We start from the raw sequence: 19975 nt of genomic DNA on the forward strand, positions 1-19975 counted from the left end.
AAAGGTCCTTGAGCCAGGATTCAAACTCGGGATGCCCAAAGCGCAACATCGCTGTATATTCAGCTTACTATGTCAGCATGTAGAATTTACTTGAACTAACTTTTCAATGTTGAAATTACATTTGTTTTTCATGTAGAAAATACTTTTGTATTTACTTCACCACAGAAACATTTTTCAGTGTAGTATAATCTGATTTTGTAAAACAAACTCCAGTCCTTTTTGCCACCCAAGTAAAGTTATTTGCATATTGTTATTGTGTAATTTAGTTTTGTGTTTGTGTTTGTGTTTTTAATGATATACTTTAATAAACCAAAAAGCTACTGATTTTGCTATATTATGTAATTTACATTTAAATGTATGACTAAAAGAAGATTTGACTCTAGGAGGCAAATTTACATTTGGAGACTATAATTTTACACAACAAACCATCAAATTTATAGCACATGAGACTTTGGGGAATCAGGTCCTGTAGATGACAAAATATCAACATTTGTTTTCCCATCAGCGCTGGGGCAAGTATCGGCCGAGAGAGCTCTCTGTCAGAGCCTTCACGCTTCCACAGCTCTCAGGGGGTCAGCAGAGCGTGGAACTGACCACCCTCAGCAGCCTCTGAACGATAGTAAATCAGGCCTTCATGAAGCTGCTGCTGCACTTTTCAGGTTCAGAGTATCAGATGAGGGGGAAACGAGAGGAGAGATGAGAGAGGAGGATTTGGTGTGTGGGAGGATTGCGGTCTGAGGTTGATTTGAAGCTCTCCCAGGTTGCCTCCAATCGCTGCTGTCTCCATAGTTACCTTTCTGTTTATGAGGCAGTTTTGTTTTTCTTTTCGAGTTCCGTTGGTGATTAACTGCACACACGAGTCGCATTTCAGAGGGCCCACAATTAATAAAAACATATATTAAAGGACAGTCCACCCAAACAAATTTTGGTAACTAAAAAGTTTTTAGTCCCATAATGTGACTCCCATAATATTTTTGTCTATATGGAAGTCAATGGGACCCAAAACCATTTGGTTGCCAACATTCTTCAAAATACATTATTTTGTGTTCCACAGAAGAAAAAAGAAGTAATACAGTTTTGGTAAATTCTGACAGAATTTTCATTTTTCTTAGGTGGACTATCCCTTTAATAAAACACTTCAAATTAATGGATTCTTGGGCACTTGTTTGAAAACAGTCATAATTTAGTAATGCAAACAACTTGTTGCATTCTCATTTAAACCATGAGTTCTTACTTGAGCGAAGGAATTAGTGGGCAAAACTCAGATGCTGAAGGAAAGAGAGCGTGAAACCACAGATCAAATGATAAGAGGAAAAAAATTTTGCCTGGCACAGGGAGCCTCAGCTAAGCACGACAGGAAGTCCTCTACAGAGAAGCTAGTCATTAATCTGATGTGATACCTGCGCTAGGCTGGCTGTGGGCCAAAGCAAACATAGGTAGCAGCGAAGGGAAAGCAGGGAAAGCAGCCCATTTCCTCCAGCTTTGAATGAGCTCGTCTAAATTAATATATGGGCTCTGTGTCACCAGGATGCAATTAGGGGGTGTTGAAGTTGTCACTTCTTGTCTTCGTTTAAAAACCACTCTTTAGAGGGCATTTACTCTACGCAGACTTGAACTTTGTGCTCTGTAAAGCTTTACTTAGCTTTAACCTTTTAGCAAAAACATCAATACATACAAAGTATGTAGTTCCAGGTTTTTTTTTTTTTTTTTTTTAGAGAATTCAGGATTTGCCATGGAAATGGAAAGCTTCAACTGAATTACAGATCACAAATTTTGTCAGGGGTCAGTAATTCTCACTGAATTTTTCCTGTATGAGGTGTACGAGAAGGAAACATATACTTTCAATTATTAATTATTTTATTTATATATTATGTAATTTTATATAATCAGAATATTTTATATTGTTATTTTTTTACAAATAGTTTCTAGTTAATTAAAAATAGAAATGACTAAAAACGAGTAATGCATTTGGTTCCATTATTGATTTCATGACTTTTCCCCAAATAACACAAAATGTCAAAGCTCTTTTCCATATTACAAAAATGCATAAATAAACAATTTTTTTCTGTTTTATTTTACTTTTATTTATTTTTTATTTTTTATTTTTTTACTTAGTTCTGACATCTATTATCTCTTCGGTCAAGTTAAAGGTTAATTATGTTTGGATTTTTTATTTAGTTATTTTTTTTACTGCCTCACATATTTCTAAATTCAGTTTTTCTGTGGTCTCTGACATCTAGCTTTGCACTGGCAACCATCTGGATCGGATAAAAAAAAATGTTACGACGTGTCTCTATTTTGGTGATGGAAGACATGGCAAATAAATCAATAAAACACCACTTTGCTGACACTCCTGCATTTCAGGTTTGCTCCATAAATAGATTAAGTTACATTTGACTTCATTGGTTTTATTAAGTATAGCATACAGCTAATCATTTTGGCATCCAGCGGTCCACATTCATCTTTCCTGTCCTTTATAAGGAGTCTGAGACCGCTGAATGTGGTTTTGTTCGTGTTGTTACACACTCACTGGCTTGTCTGGCAGTGACATACTGGACACTTATTGGCTTCATTGTTTATTATGGGAGTGTGGTATCAGGGTTGCCAGGTTGGGATAGTATTTATGGTGCTTTGTGACCCATGTCGTGGCTTTGTGGATCGGTGGGGTGACAGAGAGGCCAAGGTCTGGTTCAGGTGAGGGTAGTGTTTCAGAACGACTCGACCATTTACCCTCCCTATAGGATCCATGGGCCAATTCAGCCACCGGCCTCCTTCAGCCCTATAGCTGTAAATGTCACCTGACTCCTGCCACACCAACACTTATTGACAGGCCTTTTATTTCTGCCGCTTTAACGAGGTTGAGTGCTCCTGTTTCAATCCCTATGGCTTTAAAGGCACTAAACACCATTGCTCCCAATAATTCTCTCATATTGTTGAAGCAAGTTGGATGGTTATTGCTTTTAAACAACAGTTGAACAGTTTGAAAGAGTTGTTTGAATAAATGATTTGATGGCTTACTCACAAAGAAATCGAGATCTGCTTAGAGACCCAATTATTTTTAATGTACCAGATTATCAAATTGCATTGAAAGATTCTTTGGTGAATTTGACTGAACTGATCGCAGCAGTAAAAGGGATAGTTTACCCCAAAATGAAATGACTTACTTTCTTCTGAATTCTGGCAATTAAACAGTTTTGGTTTTCATTGACTTCCATTACATTTTTTGTCCATAAAAATGGGAACCAATACTGTGTGGCTGGTTGTTTCAATGATCCAACTGTAGTGAGTCTCAAGTTCACTGAACTAGACATGTCTGGTTCAATATGAATCAAAAACCCAGAGTAATATGTGCTCAGAGCTCAATATGTGCTCATAATGTCATGCTGAATTCCAACCTATTTAAGCTCCATCCTGTCTCTGAAAAGGATGGAGGATGGTGTATATGGAAAAAATCAAACAGGGAAAAATAAATGCACCTTATTTACCACATAGTGTAGCATCCACTCAGAACCCCCCAGCAGCTGTGTACCACAGGACCAGAAGTCAGAAGGAAAGAAATCAAATGGACCCAGATAGTGCAGTTTCAGTCTTATGGAGTGTGGTTCCAAACAGAAACCCCATTCAGGAAGCTCTATATTAGAACTAGATTAGCAGTTATTTGAGCAAAGGGACAGTAAACAGAGAAGAGGGAGCAAGAGAATATGAAAGAGAGCAGCTTCTGTTGTTTTGTGACAGCAACGTATTTTAATCCAGTCTGCATAAACCAGAAAAGAGAGTTCTAATGTAGTGATGACAGCATGATTTATAAACTCAACGCTTACACATGTCTTCTCAACCACTGCATTCTGTGTTCCTCTTCCCTTCTCTCTCTCGCTCTTTCCCAATTTCTATTTATGAGAGGAAGATACTTTTTTCTCAGCACTCAAAATGAAAAAAAGAAAAAAAAAAGTTTTGGGATATTTAAAAAATGCTGTAATACATGTTATAGTGTGATTTAATTTTTTTTTTAATTGGCTTTAAAGGTCTTTATAAAAAAAACTTTAATACAACTTCTAATTAATACAACTTAAAACTTTATAAATCTAAATTAACTTAATACCAAATCAAAATACAAAAATATATATATTTGAGATAGGGGTTGTCACAGGGGGGATTGTCATACTTGGGGATCCCTGGCATTGTGGATGAGGAGATACCCCCTGACAATGTAAATCGCTTTGAGTGCCTAGAAAAGCGCTATATAAATGTAAGGAATTATTATTATTAATTATTAAACTGACATTTCTTGTATGTCAGTAATAGTATTGTCAATGTGAAAGTATTGTGACTGAACTTGTGTCATTTCTGGTAAGCAAAAGCTAGATTGAGTCACTGCATTTAAATCTCAACCACATACTGTATGAGTGTTTGTCCACTCACTCTGTGGGTTCTTGTGGTTCATGACTGTTATGGTGTGATAAACATCTTGATCTTTGACCCATCCTCCCAAAAAGCAGCTGTCATCTCTTACCATCAAAGAGCATTCTTTGAAGATGAAAAGGCACATCCTTAAGTTACTGCTTGGCTTAACCTTGAGTAACAGTGCAGGGAGTTGACAAATCAGGGGACCTTGAGCAATACCTACAGTGATGTTCCCTCATGTGACCTTGTCATGTGCACAACAAAATCAAAAGGCTTCTGTAGAGTTCATGTATGTTCAAGCAAGAAAATGATGGTCGGTGTTATTTAACCCTTTTTGAATGTTTACAGAAAATGTCCCCATGATGTCACTGTAATGCATGGGCTATGAAAACACATGGGTATTAAGTTAATTAGGATTTTGAGTCTTCGTAGTCATTGAAACCTTATTGAAATAATAGTACATTAATAGCATTTACCCAGAAATCTCCTCAAAGGCCTGTGAGATGTATGTTTGTTTTGTTATCCTATGAGAGCAAAATTGAATTCATGGCGTAGTCCTAAGCAAAGTGAAAAAAGTGACAGCAAAGTGACATGACATACAGCCAAGTATGGTGACCCATACTCAGAATTTGTGCTCTGCATTTAACCCATCCAAACTGCACACACACAGCAGTGAACACACCATGAACACACACCCGTAGCAATGGGCAGCCATTTATGCTGCAACGCCCAAGGAGAAGTTGGGGGTTCGTTGCCTTGCACAAGGGCACCTCAGTCGGGGTATTGCTAGCCCGAGGCTCAAACCCACAACCTTAGGGTTAGGAGTCACACTAGGGGGCCACAGGGTGTCTTTAAAGGGTTAGTTCACCCAAAAATGAAAATTCTGTCATTAATTAAAAGAAAAAAAAAAAAACGATTTTATTCAACAATTTGTCTCCTCCGCATCACCCTGGTGCCATTTTGGAGAATACCTGCTGGATGTTTGCTGTTCTGTGTCAGCTGTGTCACACTGATACGCTGTTTCCATTCAGATCAAATCACAACAACAAGAAACAGTTTCAAAATGGCACCAGGGTGATGCGGTGAAAACAAATTGTTGAATATTTTTTTTTTCTTTTGCGCACAAAGTATTCTTGTTGCTTCGTATGATTGTGGATGAACCACTGATGTCACATGGATTATTTTACAGATCTCCTTGCTATGTTTCTGGACTTGGGAACATTTCAGTTGCGTTGCTGTCTATGCAGGGTCAGAAAGCTCTCAGATTCCATCAAAAATATCTTAATTTGTGTTCCGAAGATGAACGAAGGTCTTACGGGTTTGAAACGACATGAGCTTGAGTAATTAATGACAGGATTTTAATTTTGGGGTGAACTAACCCTTTAAAGTATTTAAATAAAAAAAAATACTAATATGTTAAAATAATCTTAATTAAAATGTAAAAAAAAAAAAAAAAAATCAAGATGGAAACTGAAGTCACATTTTTATTTGTTAATTTTCTCTCAGTAATTATTGTTTTTATTAAAGAAAATACAGGTTTTATCACTCCTGGAATCACAAAATGAATCCTAATTAATTTAATATATTTTCTAATATATTAATATATTTATTTGTTTATTTTATATTTATTTGTATATTTTATATTATTTTTCAAGGTGGGGGGGGGCTTTAAAAAGTTTGAGAACCACTTTAAAACTTTGATTTTGCTTGATAAACATCAAGTTTTTCACACAAAGAGTTTTGTATGACAAACTGAACAGTATGGCTTCCCTGCCTGCTCCTTAAACACTCCCTGACTCAGTTGCCGAAGGCAAAACGCACACACAAAGTGTTCAGGGTGAAACTTGCGGTCCAGAGCAGCGATGCAGCGACCCGAGATGGGCTCTCCGCAGGTGCCACACAGAGTGCCCTGTCTGGAGTGATAGTGCAGGGAACAGAGGGGCCGACCGTTCAACTCAAGGAAGCAACCGTCTGTAAAAGGCTTCAGGCAGTCCTGGAAAGAGATGCAGAAAGAGGGTATTAAAGAAACGTTTAATGAAAAAGAATGTTCTGGAGTGATAGATTAGGAAGGTGAAGAATTCACCTTTGAAGCTCACACAATAGTACAGACTGACTGACTCCATATTCCTTATTTATAAGGAGTGAGTCACATGACTGTATTGCATTCCAGCCTTCAACGCCACTAATTCACTCACCGCACAGACAAAGCAGTCAGGGTGCCAGGTTCCATTGGCTGCAGACAGATAGTTCTCCTTCACTGGCTCTCCACAGCCGGAGCATTTGGGTGCAAAGAGGCGGTAGAAATCCCTAGAGCAATATGGTTTACCATCTCTCTCCAGAAACCCTGGAAAAGACAGATTCATTCAGTACAAACGGTCATTTCTCAAATGACGACCAGATCTGCTGACTCACAAAATGTAGTGTGGGATGTTCTTGGCATTCGTGTGTTGATAAATTGTTTTAGTTTAATTGATAAATCTGCAGTTGTCTCACCATCAGGTCCAAATAGATCTCCGCAGTGGCTGCAGAAAAAATGTTCTGGGTGCCATGTCTGATCCATTGCTGTTAGAATGTTCTGTGCAAAACACAATAAATGATCACCTGCTTGATTGGCTAGAATAATTCATTTGTTTGTGAAGAGAAAGAGTGGAAAATCACATTCCACATTTATTTATTTAAGTTAGTATTGCATTTTATTGCTATTTAAATATAGACTCTATTTAGTTTAGTCGTTGTGTCTAGAGCAGTATTTCTGAGCTGGTGGGTTGAAGTCCAAATATATATATATATATATATATATATATATATATATATATATATATATATATATATATATATATATATATATATATATATATATATATATAAACATTAAGGTTATTAATTAATTTTGTTTACTTATAATACTATAATAATTCATAATAATTTGGTTTACTATAATGGTTACTCTAATAATTTGTAATAATTCAGTTACTGGATGGAGCCATAACTTTCCCAATTTTCAGTTAACATGCCTGGGGAAATTCTAACAAGGAGCTTTCAGAGGGTAAACAGAGACAGATATGGCAGGTCACCTGAGTAATAGGACCCTTGCAGTAACCGCAGCGAGGGGAGAAGAGGTTCTGGTAGTCTTTCTCACAGTACGGCCTGCCGTCTCTCTCAAAGAAGCCACATGTGCCCAGTTCCTCGCTGCATGCCGTGCACACAAAGTGTTCTGGATGCCACACCTGACCCAAAGCTGTGATCATCTGCAGTTTGGAATACAGGATGACATGTTTGTTAGTACAGAAAACTGATTAGCAATTTGTAGATTTGTTGTCTGCCTCTTGGTAGTACCTTCCCAGCTATACACTTGCCACAAGAAGCACAGTGGCCTTTGGCAGCTGTCCGGACCCCCATTTTCTCCATGTCTGAGCTGAGAGAGCCCAGCAAGTCGTCTATAGCATCCACATTCTTGGATACTTTCTCTGACAGAGGAGGATGCTGTGGTTTCTTAGCCTCTTTTTGCTTTCCACTATCACTTTCTTTAGTTTCCTCAGGTATTTTGTCTTTCATTGACTTGTGAGCCACTGGAGGTGGGTTTGATGTGGGTTCTGAAACCTATACAAAATGAAGCATTTTTGGACAATTTTAATGACTTCTTTCAGTAATTGACAAGGGGGCATAACCTTAATGTGCTTATACTGCCCTCTTCTGGTGATACTCATAATGTGCAACAGTGATTTAACAGACAGCAGCTGATGCATGAATTGATGTCCACCTCATGTTTCACTCACCTCCAGGCCTAGTCCTAGCAGCTCATTCATGATGGAGTCGAGCTCTCGTGTAGCTGTGCCGGGACTCATCACTCCGGCCTCCACGGGGACTGGAACCACACTAGAAATAGATTCTTCTTCTTATTTAACTGCTAAACCTCCAAGGACACCATGTATGCCAAAAGGTATTTTATGAATAATATACATCAACGGACAGGCTCTTTCTACTCCAGATTTTGGAGGGAGGTGGATATACCTGTAGGGACTACATGTCTTTCCTGGACCAGCAACAAATCCTGAGGAGTCAGTCTGTAATGGGAGGAGAAAGACATTAGAATGGCTCAGTTTGGGACTAAATTCTGTAGATATTAAATAGTTCAAAGTTTGGGGTCAGTAAGATGTTTTTAAAGAAGTTCATACTTTAATTCAGCAATAAAAAAAAATTAAAACAATTTATATCAAATACATGCTTCTTTTGAACTTTCGATTCATCAAAGAATCCTGAAAAAAATGCATTATGGTTTCCACAAAAATATGAGGCAGCACAACTGTTTTCAGCATTGATGATAATCAGAAAAGTTTCTTGAGCAACAAATCAGCATTTTAGAATGATTTCTGAAGGATCGTGTGACACTGAAGACTGCTGAAAATTTAGCTTTGTTGTCACAAGAATAATTTATACTTCAAAATATATTCAAATAGAAAAGAGCATGAGCATAAGAGACCAATCTTACCAGCCCCAAACTGTTTTTGAAAGTTTTCTAAATTTTAATGCTTTTCAATTTCTTGTTTAAATTCAGTTTGAAAATGAATTGGCCTGAAATGTTATTACTTGTTCAAGCTGAGCTGTGTTGCTACTTTTAACCAAGGCTCCCAGTTGGAGAGTTTTGGGTGGAATGGTTGCAGGAACATTTGAAGTCTGGGTGGAGTTCTGAGCCAGCTCCTCTAAAAGCATGTCTGCAATATCAGATTCACACATGTGAAACACCTGCACTGAAATCAGTGAACACTGAACACAAACTTTGACACGTAAAACAACCAAAAAAAAAAAAAAAACCTTCCTGCACTGAGGTAGTCATGGTTATGATTGAACTAAAGGAAAACCACTATACGTTAGCAATCCGTGTCATTTCCTGAGGAAGTGAAAAGGCATGTCACTGTCATCGCAACGGATGCAGAACATGAAATAACAAACACATGAATTTCAAACTTTTGCCACACTTTTTTGCTGACATAGAAATAAAGACATGGGTTATGTGACTCACTTCTGTCAAAATACCAAGATAAATAGGAGATTAAAAAAAAAAAAAATCCTTCACAAGAACATCAGTTTATTCTTAAGAGTGACAGGAGTCATTAGTTTTCACATGCGGAGAAGAAAAATAAATCGTAAGTATACCAAAGTGCTACCAGCAAAAAAATGCATATATGTATATATATGTAACACCTCAAAATCTCTCTTAGAATGGCTTGGGTACACAAACCTGTATTCAAACGTGTTACATCCTGTTACATCTTCAGGGACTTTACACTGATGCTGTTGTTTGGTTCAACAGCATCAGTGTCGATTCATTAATGTGTTTTGTCTATTTTCTAAAATGTCACAGCTTTTCACTGATAATGCACTGGTCGCATTGAAATGTGTGGCATGCTGATGAGTGTTTTAGTCTAAAATGAGTAAACCACTGAAACAGTCACAGAACAATTCTCATACCACAAATACCTGCTTGTATTTATAGGTCACAGTCTAAATGAGATTACCAGAGAACTGTAGTAAAATGATAGAAAATAAACGTAGAAAATCATCTCAGCCTTTGGATTACAAATATGTTACAGTACATATTTACATTGATTAAGACTTTATTGTTAGAATGACATATAAAATAGACATAAAATATAGTTGAACAACTCACCGAGTTCATCCATTGTGGTCTGGGCTGTGAGATGAGAGGTAAGTGGTGTGCGTTGTGTTCCTAGTGATGTGTGGTAGGGTGATCTGATACATGCAGCTGTGGGTTGAGCCCAGTCTAACATGTGAAACTGATGTTGCTTCCTTTTTGAGTTGTTGTCGTTACACTCCTTTTCTCATGTCTTTTATCCTGTTGCATTTTTGCTACCGTTTGCTAACATAGTTGTAGTAGTAATAAATGTAGTGGTATTACAAAATCAAGTGTACTTATAGTCTATATTTTAGAAAATTATTGAAAATGTTAAATGTGTAAACATTATATAGGCTATTGAAATCATGACACACAGGTGTGGTTTCACAGACAGGGTTTAGACTAAGCCAGGATTAAGCCATCGTTCAATTAGGACATGTACTGTAAGTATTTTTTATAAATGTGCCTTACAAAAAACATCACTGGTGTCCCTCTTGAGACAAAACAAATTGATGGCATTGATATATTTTTTAAGATCAATCAGTTCAAGTTTCTTTTAGTTATAACAGCTCAGACTTACATTTTATTCTGGGACTAGGCTTAAACCTTGTCTATGAAACCTTGGGAGAAAAAAAAAACCATAGCTATGGGTTCTGTGCTAGACTAACTGAGACTTGTCATGGGACTTGTATACCGTTGTTGTTCTCTCCTTGGTCTGATTGCTTCTATTGGTCTCATTTGTCAGTCGTTTTGGACAAAAGTGTCTGCTAACTGATTAAATGTAAATGTAAAATGTAAAGGAAACCGGGGGACAATGTATTAAGGTAGTTTGCTTAAGAAATGTAAACAATAATATGGAGATTAAATGAAAGTGGTTTACTTAATATAAATGTAGTTTGATTTGGATATTTATACAATTTTTTTTGTATTGTAATATGTCTTAGAAATGACTTAGAACAAGCGTTGTAATGCTTAAAACACTGGATTATCATAAAAAATGATAATATTGCACAGATGTTTGTTTTCGGACTACATTTCCCATAGATCCTAGCTGTGCCGCGAAGACCTCTGGGACAGGAAACTTCCGATTTGCTTTCTGTTTCTGCAGCTCGCTCGAATTGATATATGAATATATTGAATGAACATATTTCACATAATCGCACTGAGAAGAGGATTTCAGCCAATATTCTGTGTAGCTTCTCTTTCATCGCGAGAATTTTTTAATGCTTTTTATACCAACTTTAGTGTTCGACTGAGCTGATCGACTGAGCGGGTCCTCCTTAAAAGGGCAACAGTTCGATCAAGTGGGCCCCGCAAACACTATCACTCAGGGTCTTATTTAAGGTATGTCACTGGTTTCTTACAAGTTGTCAGCTTAAAGGGGTCATATGATGCTTTTTTTAAAGATCACTGTCTTGTGTATTTGGTGCAACAGAATATGTTGACATGCTTTAATGTTCAAAAAACACATTATTTTTCAAATACTGTACATTATTGTAAGTCCTCTATGCCCCGCCTCTCTCAAAGGAGTCGTTTTCTACAAAGTCCCTCCTGACAAGCACAGTCTGCTCTGATTGGCCAACTGACCCAGTGCATTGTGATTGGGTGAACACTGCAAGCACTCGTTGGAAATGTAATGCCCCTTTCCATAATCGCAAGCTTCATCTTTCAAAATAAATGTAAAGACAGTTAATAATCATAGTTGCCAAGTCTGCCGTATTATATGCGACTTTGGGCTTCTTTTTTGTAAAGTTGCATGAAAAAATCCTGGGTTGCGTTTTTTTGGCGTTATTTTGTAATATATGGTTGCTTGTTAGGAAAACCTGACAAGCAACTTCGTTTCTTTTCATTTATGTTCACTGTATTCTCCAATGCATTGATTGACACTCTTGCTCAAAGTCTGCTCACAGTTAATGGCCAGTTGGTGCAAAAATATAAGCTCTGTAGCGCAGTTTGGCAAATATTCCGCCTACTCCTCACACGCCTTTTTTTAACGTTAATTTTTTTTCACTGAGGGATTGGAGGAAAAGTCAAGTTCAATTTTAAGTTGAGTGAGTCTGTTGTCAATGTAATTATAGTAAGTAGTTGTAGTGGGTTGGTGTGGAGTTTTTTTATTTTTTTTTTTTTTTTAATTTTTAATTTTTACAATGTTTTTGTAATGTATTAGCCTAATTATCACGGGCAGTAATTTTTTAATTTTTTAAGTGTTTTTGTTACTAATACTAAGAGTATATTTGGTTCGAATAGCCAATAATTTAGTAGGTTATAAATATGTGGCTGTGTTACAGCTCCCCTTTGAAGCTCTTGTGTTTTTTTCCTTTTCCATCTCTCCAATCCTGTTCTGCTCATAGGTGATTGGAGATGAGTTTTGTTCCTGCTTTGTTGCGGTTTGCTGATTTTCGTAAAATAACTTATGTTTTTGCTTTTCAGTTAAAAAGGTTTAATAGTTTAATCAGTTTATTATATTGCAGGCTCATTAATTGGTAATAAATAATTGATAATAAATAATATTGATGATAAATGATAAAAATATATTGGGCTTGTTTTGGGCTTGTTTTTGAAGCTGCGATTGAGAGTCGCGTGACAGACACAGTGATGAAGCTCGTATGTGTTTGCAGTACACAAGTCACGGACGGTTAAGACAGCTGACTCCACTGTGTGACCCTGTCTCTCTCTCTCTCTCTCTCTCTTTATCACACACACAGATGAATACTCTGTGTGAACGAAAAACTAACAATTTGAAAATTCGCATTTGAACAGTCAATAGCAAATACTTAATAACTAATAACTTCAAAAAGAAGCGCCAGATTGTCTAAGCAAAGTCAGAATTACCTCAAACGGTCGTCCATAAAATGCGTTGCTGTTCTGTTGTAAGTAATCTTAAAGATTCCTACATGCATCTATTTTCAGAAGGCCAAATAAAGTGCTTTTGCTTTCGCCTCGATACACACAGCATCTCCCTGACATGGCTGCTTCAACACTAACTGCGGTTGCTGAAACCACACCTTTTTTCTTTGCGTGAACATTTGGATGGCATTACGCAAATATTTCCACATTATGACGTAGAGATGTGGGGGCATGTTAGATGTGGGAGCCGTTTTAGGTGGGTGTGGCAGTCTTAACTTTGATAAAGAATATCTCTTTGGTTTTGAGACTTTAGTCTTTGCAACTTCAGGGATCTTATCTATGCACAATCAGCTTGTAACACTCCAAAGAGCAAGGAAAACTTGAAATCACATCATATGACCCCTTTAAGACATATTATGCACATACATAAAATCAGGCATAAGAGCAGCTGCTGCTGGATCTTCCCATGAACAGAGTACAAAATAGCCTGATTTTTTAAATATGAGTTTTTGTTTTCCAAAAAAACACTTAATGTTTCAGAACATAATAGTCAACCTCATCTCGATATCAATTAGATTTTATATGAACTGTTTTATATTCTGTTTTTTTTCTATGTAGTAAATCTAATATAGATATGTATTAGATTTATTGACAAGGCTGCAAAGTTACCCCGAATTAAATGTAGTAATCATAATGATTATAATACAGCCATAATAGTCATAATACAGTAGTCATAATTAATTAATATTAATAAATTAGTATGGGAGCCCTTTATTTATGCAGTTGTGCTGTAACTGTAATTAAAACCATTACAGTGCTCTTACAATACCTTTTGCAAATATGACATTTTGGAAACCAATGATTGCCACTTAAACAATTTATTCATCTGTCTGATGATTTCAGTCCACATTTGTTCTACAGCAACGAACATACAAACCTCTCATCATCTTCACCTGATTTTGAGTGGCACCTGTCAGTATGATGTCATCCTCTAAAGACACTCAGCGGCGCAGGGAGCTGGATGCCCGCAGGAGTAAGTCTCGTGTGCGGCTGGGCTCGTGTCTGCAGAGCTGGGGTCAGCTCAAAGAGAAACTGGGCTTCTCTCTTCACTCAGAGCTCGCTCAGCATCTGCTGGAGAGGTGTAATACAGTCATCCTGTTCTGCAGAGAGATACAGTTACCCTTAGACCCACTAGATGACAGTTCGCTGGATGCACGTTCTAGAATTCCTGTTGAATTGCATCTGCAGTTGTTGATTCTGGCTTTGAAGATGAGACTCAGATTTTCTGAACCAGTTCCAAATCATACAGGGAAAAGACAGGAATTATGAGTGAGCTTTAAAGAACGTATAGGCAGAAAAGCACAGATGAACTTGTGATTTATGGAGTTCTAAACATATTGAGGTATGGCTGACAGCCAGGTCTTTTAGTGCTGTGTGAAGCATTTCAGATAAAATGTGGTCTAACTGACAATGACATTTGCTTTATGTTTTGCAGCTATGCTTCAAGAGTTTGTATCAAGTGCTCAGGCAAACCACAGATTCCCTCCTTTAAGGGATTGGTTAACAACAAAAAGACAAGTCTGACATAATTGATTCTATAATACTTTATCATTTATCAAGTATATTAACCTCTATGATTTCATCATAACTAAATAAAACATATTTTGTGTTGTTAAACATTAAAAAAATGCAAGATTTTCTTTCTTAATATTTTTGTCTTGTTGCCCATTACATGTATTAGACAATTCATAAATCAAAATGCATTTATTTAAGAAGGAAAATTACTTATTCGTTTTCGGAAAATGTATTACATTAAGTGAGTTTATGCTCCTCTCCATGGAAAGAGACAAATAATCTTCTTTACTCTTTGAATTAAGTTTATTTTTCTTACCCCAGTAACATTTATTTATTTATTTTTGCTTCAAGCATAAACTCGCTTAATTTTGATAACTTTTTTTTTTCTTTCAGAAAACAAGACTTAATATCTTCTGTAATTTTGGTTCTCAAGTAAATTAATCTTTGTTTTAGTTATTTGTACTGAAAAAAAAAACAAGACAAAAATACTAAATAAAGACCCATTGACACCAAAAATTATAACTATAGTATGAGGATAACTACAATGCTAAATGCATTAGCATCCACACCAATGCAGAATGAATTTCTGTTTGAGCGCATAATGCTGTTATGTTGTCTGCTGCTTTAAATGCTTAAGCTCTTTAAAGTCGGGTAGATTCTGATCAGCTGGACAATATCATTTTGAAAGTGATTCCAGTGATATTGTTCCTCTTTGTCATTATCATTATTACTGTAGTGTAGATTTCCCTATTCTCACAGAATTAAAAACATTATTAAAACTTTATAGTTATTGTTATAGTTATTGTCTTTGTTGTGAACGGGCCTTAAAGGGGTCATATGATGCGATTTAAATTTTTCCTTTCTCTTTGGAGTGTTACAAGCTATTGGTGCATGAAGAAGATCTGTAAAGTTGCAAAGAGATATTCTTTATAGAAGTTAAGACTCTGTCACGCCCCCCTAAAGTGGCTCATTCAAACACGCCCCCACAGCTCTACATCACTATGTGGAGATATTTGCGTAATGCCTCCCAAATGTTCACTCAAAGAAAGAAGGCGTGGTTTCAGTAACCGCAGTTAGTGTTGAAGCAACAATGTCAGGGAGATGCTGTGTATCGAGGCGAAAGCAAAAGCACTTTATTTGGCCTTCTTAAAGTAGATGCATTTTGGAATTTTTAAGATTACTTACAACAGAACAGCAACGCATTTTATGGACGACCGTTTCGTGAACCTAGGAGTGGAGGTAATTCTGACTTTGCTACGACAATCTGGCGCTTCTGAATCAGCTACTGTAAGTATGTTTTGTTATTATAGTATTTTTGCTAATGATCCTAAAAATTCAGCTTTGCATCACAGAAATAAATGATAATTTAAAGTATAATAAATTTAAAAGCAATTATTTTAAATTGTAATAATATATCATAATATTAAATTTTTTTCTTTATTTTTGATCAAATAAATGCAGGCTTGATGAGCAGAAGAAACTTCTTTCAAAAACATTAAAAATAGTAATGTTTCCAAACTTTTTGGTCTGCTCTAGATATATATATATATATATATATATATATATATATATATATAATATATATATATATATATATATATATACTTCTTTCAAAAACATTAAAAATAGTAATGTTTCCAAACTTTTGGTCTGTACTGGGCTTCTTTAGGCGATGGGAAAGGAGAGACAAGCACTTTGTTGTCTACTACGGAGTAGTTTTTGGGGGATCTTATTGTTTTTGTACAGACATGGATGGACATGCATGCTCTTTTCCAGTGTTGTGTTTTGTGGCAGTGTCAAAAAAACAACAGAGCGAGATCAGAGCTCTCATGCAGCAGGGACAAGAGAAGCTGAAACTGAGTCCAAAGAGGTGTGCGTGTGTCTCAAATACACCTGCGAAAAATGGACATCATTTTTTGTGGTCTCCTCTTAAGAACGTAATGACATTGAAAAATCAAGGTGATAGAACTGCATTTAGCCCAAAGAGACTCAAACAATGAGGCAGAAGGCAGCTGAAGGATCCAGACACAGACATGGAAAGACAAGAAGTTACCACAAATGACACAGAACAGAAACGCAAGACGAGGTCTGAAATGTTTAGGGAAAACAATAATGCAGGTGACTGTTTTTAAGTATTTTTCTCAAAGACATATGCTGTTTTTGACTAACTACAACCACGTGTTAAGGTGTTCCAGCGACTCCTGGGACAGGAAATGATGTGGCTGTTGACTTTTTACATTCAGATCATGGGTATATATCTTTGCATATTTGGTTTAGCTGTATCTACAATATTTTGTTTCAGTTTTAAGTCTCTTTGATTTTTTTTTCTGACTGTCAGATCCCCAGAAGACAGTAATGAGCTGACAGGAGATGGACCTGCAAGAGTTTCCATTGAAAACCAAAGTCCCACCGATATGTATGTGCGCTATTCATTTGTACTGAAACACTTAATGACTGAAAAAGACATAAGTTAAATGAACTCTCTTTTTCCTAGCAATGAGGAAGTTGCAGTGCTGAATTTAACCAACAGAGGGACCCAGAGTAAATCAGATCCTCCTGAGACACACAATGCCAACAAAAAGACAGGAACTCTTAAAAATATCAGGTGATTTGTCTAACAGCACATATTTCTGTATTTTGATTCCCAATAAGTTGAGTGGAACCCTAAAGTTCTGTACACTTTTCTCACCGACCTATAGGTTTAAAAACATTTATATAGTATTTTATATTTAGATAGTTTTTTATGTATAGATAGTTATGTATATTTTAAATATTAGAACAGTAATTTATTTATGTATTTGGTTATTTTCCATGGTTTTATTTGGAATGTCCTGTTGTATCATGTGTTAACATCATATTTAGATGATACTTGTCTTTGTGTTTACAGAAAATCAACATCCAGAGTCATTTTGACTTGCGAGTTTGAAGGCTGCGATAAGATTTTTTCTAGTCTGCAATATCTAAATGTGAGTGCTGAGTCAGTATTGACATGTCCATGACATATTCATTAATCTTTACTGGACTAAAACAACTCTGAGAGAGAAGAACTCTAGTTTCCATTATTTTGCACTGATCCAGGATAAACTGCAAGGTTTTATGGAAAAGCATGAACACTGTGACAGGATGGCAAAGCATCTCACAATCTGTTCTTCTCCACAGCATCACGTCAAGTACCAACATCTCCAGCAGAAGAGCTTCATCTGCTCGCACCCCACCTGCAGCGAGTCATTCAATATTAAGAAGCGTCCGAAGGAACATGTGAAGTTACATAGTAGTGAGTTTTTAGTCCATATGAATGATATTTGTGATAAATGTCATCCGGTGTACTTCTGGGTGGACAGGAACTATATGTATGAGTATATGCATGCATTGATATGTCCAGACAGTATCTCAACATTAGTCTATTCAGGTAAAAAAAAAAAATAATATGGTAATTAAATTCTTCTAATCCAGTGGTTGTCAGCTTGTGGGATATATGTCTGTTTTGCAGGTAAACAACAATGCTGAATGCAATAATAAAATGAAAAAAAAAAAAAAATATTTTTATTTTTTTTTAGAGGGGAGAAGAAAACTCCTATGTTTTTTTTTGTTGTTGCGTTATTTTTGTTGTAAGGCTGGGTATCTAATCACACTTTACTGTATTTTGACACAAATTAATCTATATTTCATTCAGTTAATTTGGTAGAAGATTAAAGAGATGCCAAAATGGATAAGGTGAAAAAGAAAAAAAAAAAGTTTGGGGATAGGTTTGGTGGTATGGTTAGCTTTAAGGGTTGGTTAAGGAGTAGTGGTAGGATCAACAACAGTGTACTTAGATGTAATTACATAAATTAATTACAGATGTCATTACCTTAAGGTATTTTTAAATATAAGTACGATATAAAAACATGTACTTACAAAATAAGTGCATTGTATCAAATGATTATTTTAAATGTTAATACATCGTAGGTAGAGACGCTTAATATAAAGTTGTTCCAAAAAAGTTCTAAAAAACTATGAACAATTATAGATGCTAAAAGAAAATATAATAATGTAACAATATTTTTATTTGATATAATATTATATAAATAAACTAATAAATAAAACTGTTGTTTTAATTGTTGGAATATTGTTAATTTTGTTTTCCAATGTTAAATTTGTATCTGGAAGCAAAGCCACTGATCAAGTACAGTTAATAGTAGGGACTATTGTTTTTCATGCTGTGGTTCTCTCTGTATGATTCTTTGTGTGTGTGAGATCAGAGAGAGTATATCTGTGAGTTCTGTGCCCGGGCGTTCCGAACCAGCAGTAACCTGATCATCCACCGCAGGATACACACCAGAGAGAAACCGCTGCAGTATGGGTTTCACCACACACATGTGCACTAGGCCCTGTAACTCCCAAACTCATTTTTACATGAACATCCCATCAATATTTAACAGAACGACTATATTGCTCAAGGCTTCGCTACTACAATTTTCAGCTCCAGATATAACCCGCACTGTCTCTTTTTTTTCTAGGTGTGAGGTGTGTGGCTTTACCTGTCGACAGAAAGCCTCTCTGAATTGGCACATGCGAAAGCACAATGCTGAGAGCACCTACCAGTTCCCCTGTGAGATTTGCGGTCGCCGTTTTGAAAAGAGAGACAATGTCACGGTTCACCGTAGCAAGAGCCACCCAGACTATGATACACCCACTCCGGAACTGACTCTTCCCCTTCTTCCCTCTGACCCACTCCCACATCCCTTGGAGCACAGCAGATCTTCCCCTTCTGCTTCCAAGAATCACACTGCTGTAGAATAACATTTGTTATGTCCTGTTTTGATTAAATATGTAACAATTTGTGCATCCTTGAGAAAACTCTGCTGTGTGGCTAATTGGTTTTAATAAAAAAAGCTGAGAAATTGCCATGTGATGCATACAGTATCTGAGAAATTAATTCATTTTCTGGTGGTTTTTAAAATATGTCTTGTTTTGTCATCATGCAGAGACTGTATTTATGTAAAATGACCTAAATCAGCATACTAAGGTCAGTGTATTAATTAATAATTTATTATTATTAAATTTGTCGTTAACTTATATCACACATTGCTCATGGGTAACTATGTTAATAAATATGATAAATTGTGACATTGTGTCATTTCAATTTTTGACTGAACTTGATATATATATTTTGTGGTGGAATTTTTTGCTGCTTTTTAAAATTGTTTGCTTCTTTTTTTTATTTTTGCTCTTTTATTGTTAATAATTATGAATACATTTTTGCTCTTTTATTATTGTATTTTTATTGATTTTTTCTTGTTTATATGTAAATATTTGATGCGCACTTTATTTGACGAGCACTTCATTTTTGTGGCCATTTGGACAGCGGTTTGTCTTTATGAATTTAGGAAAAGAAATGAATTTGCATATAGTGTACTATATGCAAATTCATTCCTTTCCGAAATTCAATAATCGAACTCAAGGGTTCCCGCCTTTTATAAAGGATTACTTTGATTGACAAACACTTTATCCAATGACTCTTGTCTTTGGCAGGTG

General features: G+C 36.1%; 2 protein-coding genes across 4 annotated transcripts; one reads left to right on the top strand and one right to left on the bottom strand.

Moving 5' to 3' along the window:
- Nucleotides 1-5881: 5881 nt before the first annotated feature.
- On the bottom strand, nt 5882-10207 carry LOC109095386 (leupaxin-like). Its single transcript, XM_042729144.1, has 9 exons — nt 10070-10207; nt 8989-9113; nt 8413-8465; nt 8178-8277; nt 7738-8001; nt 7476-7649; nt 6895-6976; nt 6597-6745; nt 5882-6394 (listed from the first exon to the last, which is right to left on the bottom strand). Exons 1-9 carry the CDS (start codon nt 10188-10190, stop codon nt 6128-6130), a joined length of 1335 nt encoding a protein of 444 aa, XP_042585078.1. The 5' UTR covers nt 10191-10207; the 3' UTR covers nt 5882-6127.
- A 6042-nt stretch (nt 10208-16249) lies between these two features.
- LOC109094923 (zinc finger protein 692-like) lies at nt 16250-19530 on the top strand. 3 transcript variants are annotated; one of them, XM_042729145.1, is made up of 8 exons: nt 16250-16576; nt 16645-16708; nt 16797-16874; nt 16953-17063; nt 17346-17424; nt 17618-17732; nt 18695-18794; nt 18958-19530. In XM_042729145.1, exons 1-8 carry the CDS (start codon nt 16492-16494, stop codon nt 19238-19240), a joined length of 915 nt encoding a protein of 304 aa, XP_042585079.1. In that variant the 5' UTR covers nt 16250-16491; the 3' UTR covers nt 19241-19530. The 3 variants fall into 3 exon arrangements, with proteins under 3 accessions (XP_042585079.1, XP_042585080.1, XP_042585081.1); XM_042729146.1 differs by having other exon boundaries at nt 18965-19106; XM_042729147.1 differs by having other exon boundaries at nt 18695-18830; nt 18965-19104.
- The last annotated feature ends 445 nt before the right edge of the window (nt 19531-19975 follow it).

Source organism: Cyprinus carpio, chromosome B8, assembly GCF_018340385.1.
Source record: "Cyprinus carpio isolate SPL01 chromosome B8, ASM1834038v1, whole genome shotgun sequence".
NCBI lineage: Eukaryota > Metazoa > Chordata > Actinopteri > Cypriniformes > Cyprinidae > Cyprinus > Cyprinus carpio.

Excerpts from the sequence above, each read along its gene's own strand:
- LOC109094923 (XM_042729145.1), top strand. The coding sequence starts at position 16,492 with ATGGAAAGACAAGAAGTTACCACAAATGACACAGAACAGAAACGCAAG. Across the intron at positions 16,577-16,644 it reads TAGGGAAAACAATAATGCAG|GTGTTCCAGCGACTCCTGGG; the intron begins GTGACTGTTTTT and ends CCACGTGTTAAG. Across the intron at positions 17,064-17,345 it reads GGAACTCTTAAAAATATCAG|AAAATCAACATCCAGAGTCA; the intron begins GTGATTTGTCTA and ends TTGTGTTTACAG.
- LOC109095386 (XM_042729144.1), bottom strand. The coding sequence starts at position 10,190 with ATGTTAGACTGGGCTCAACCCACAGCTGCATGTATCAGATCACCCTAC. Across the intron at positions 7,650-7,737 it reads GCAAGTGTATAGCTGGGAAG|ATGATCACAGCTTTGGGTCA; the intron begins GTACTACCAAGA and ends TCCAAACTGCAG. Across the intron at positions 6,746-6,894 it reads AGATCTATTTGGACCTGATG|GGTTTCTGGAGAGAGATGGT; the intron begins GTGAGACAACTG and ends TGTCTTTTCCAG.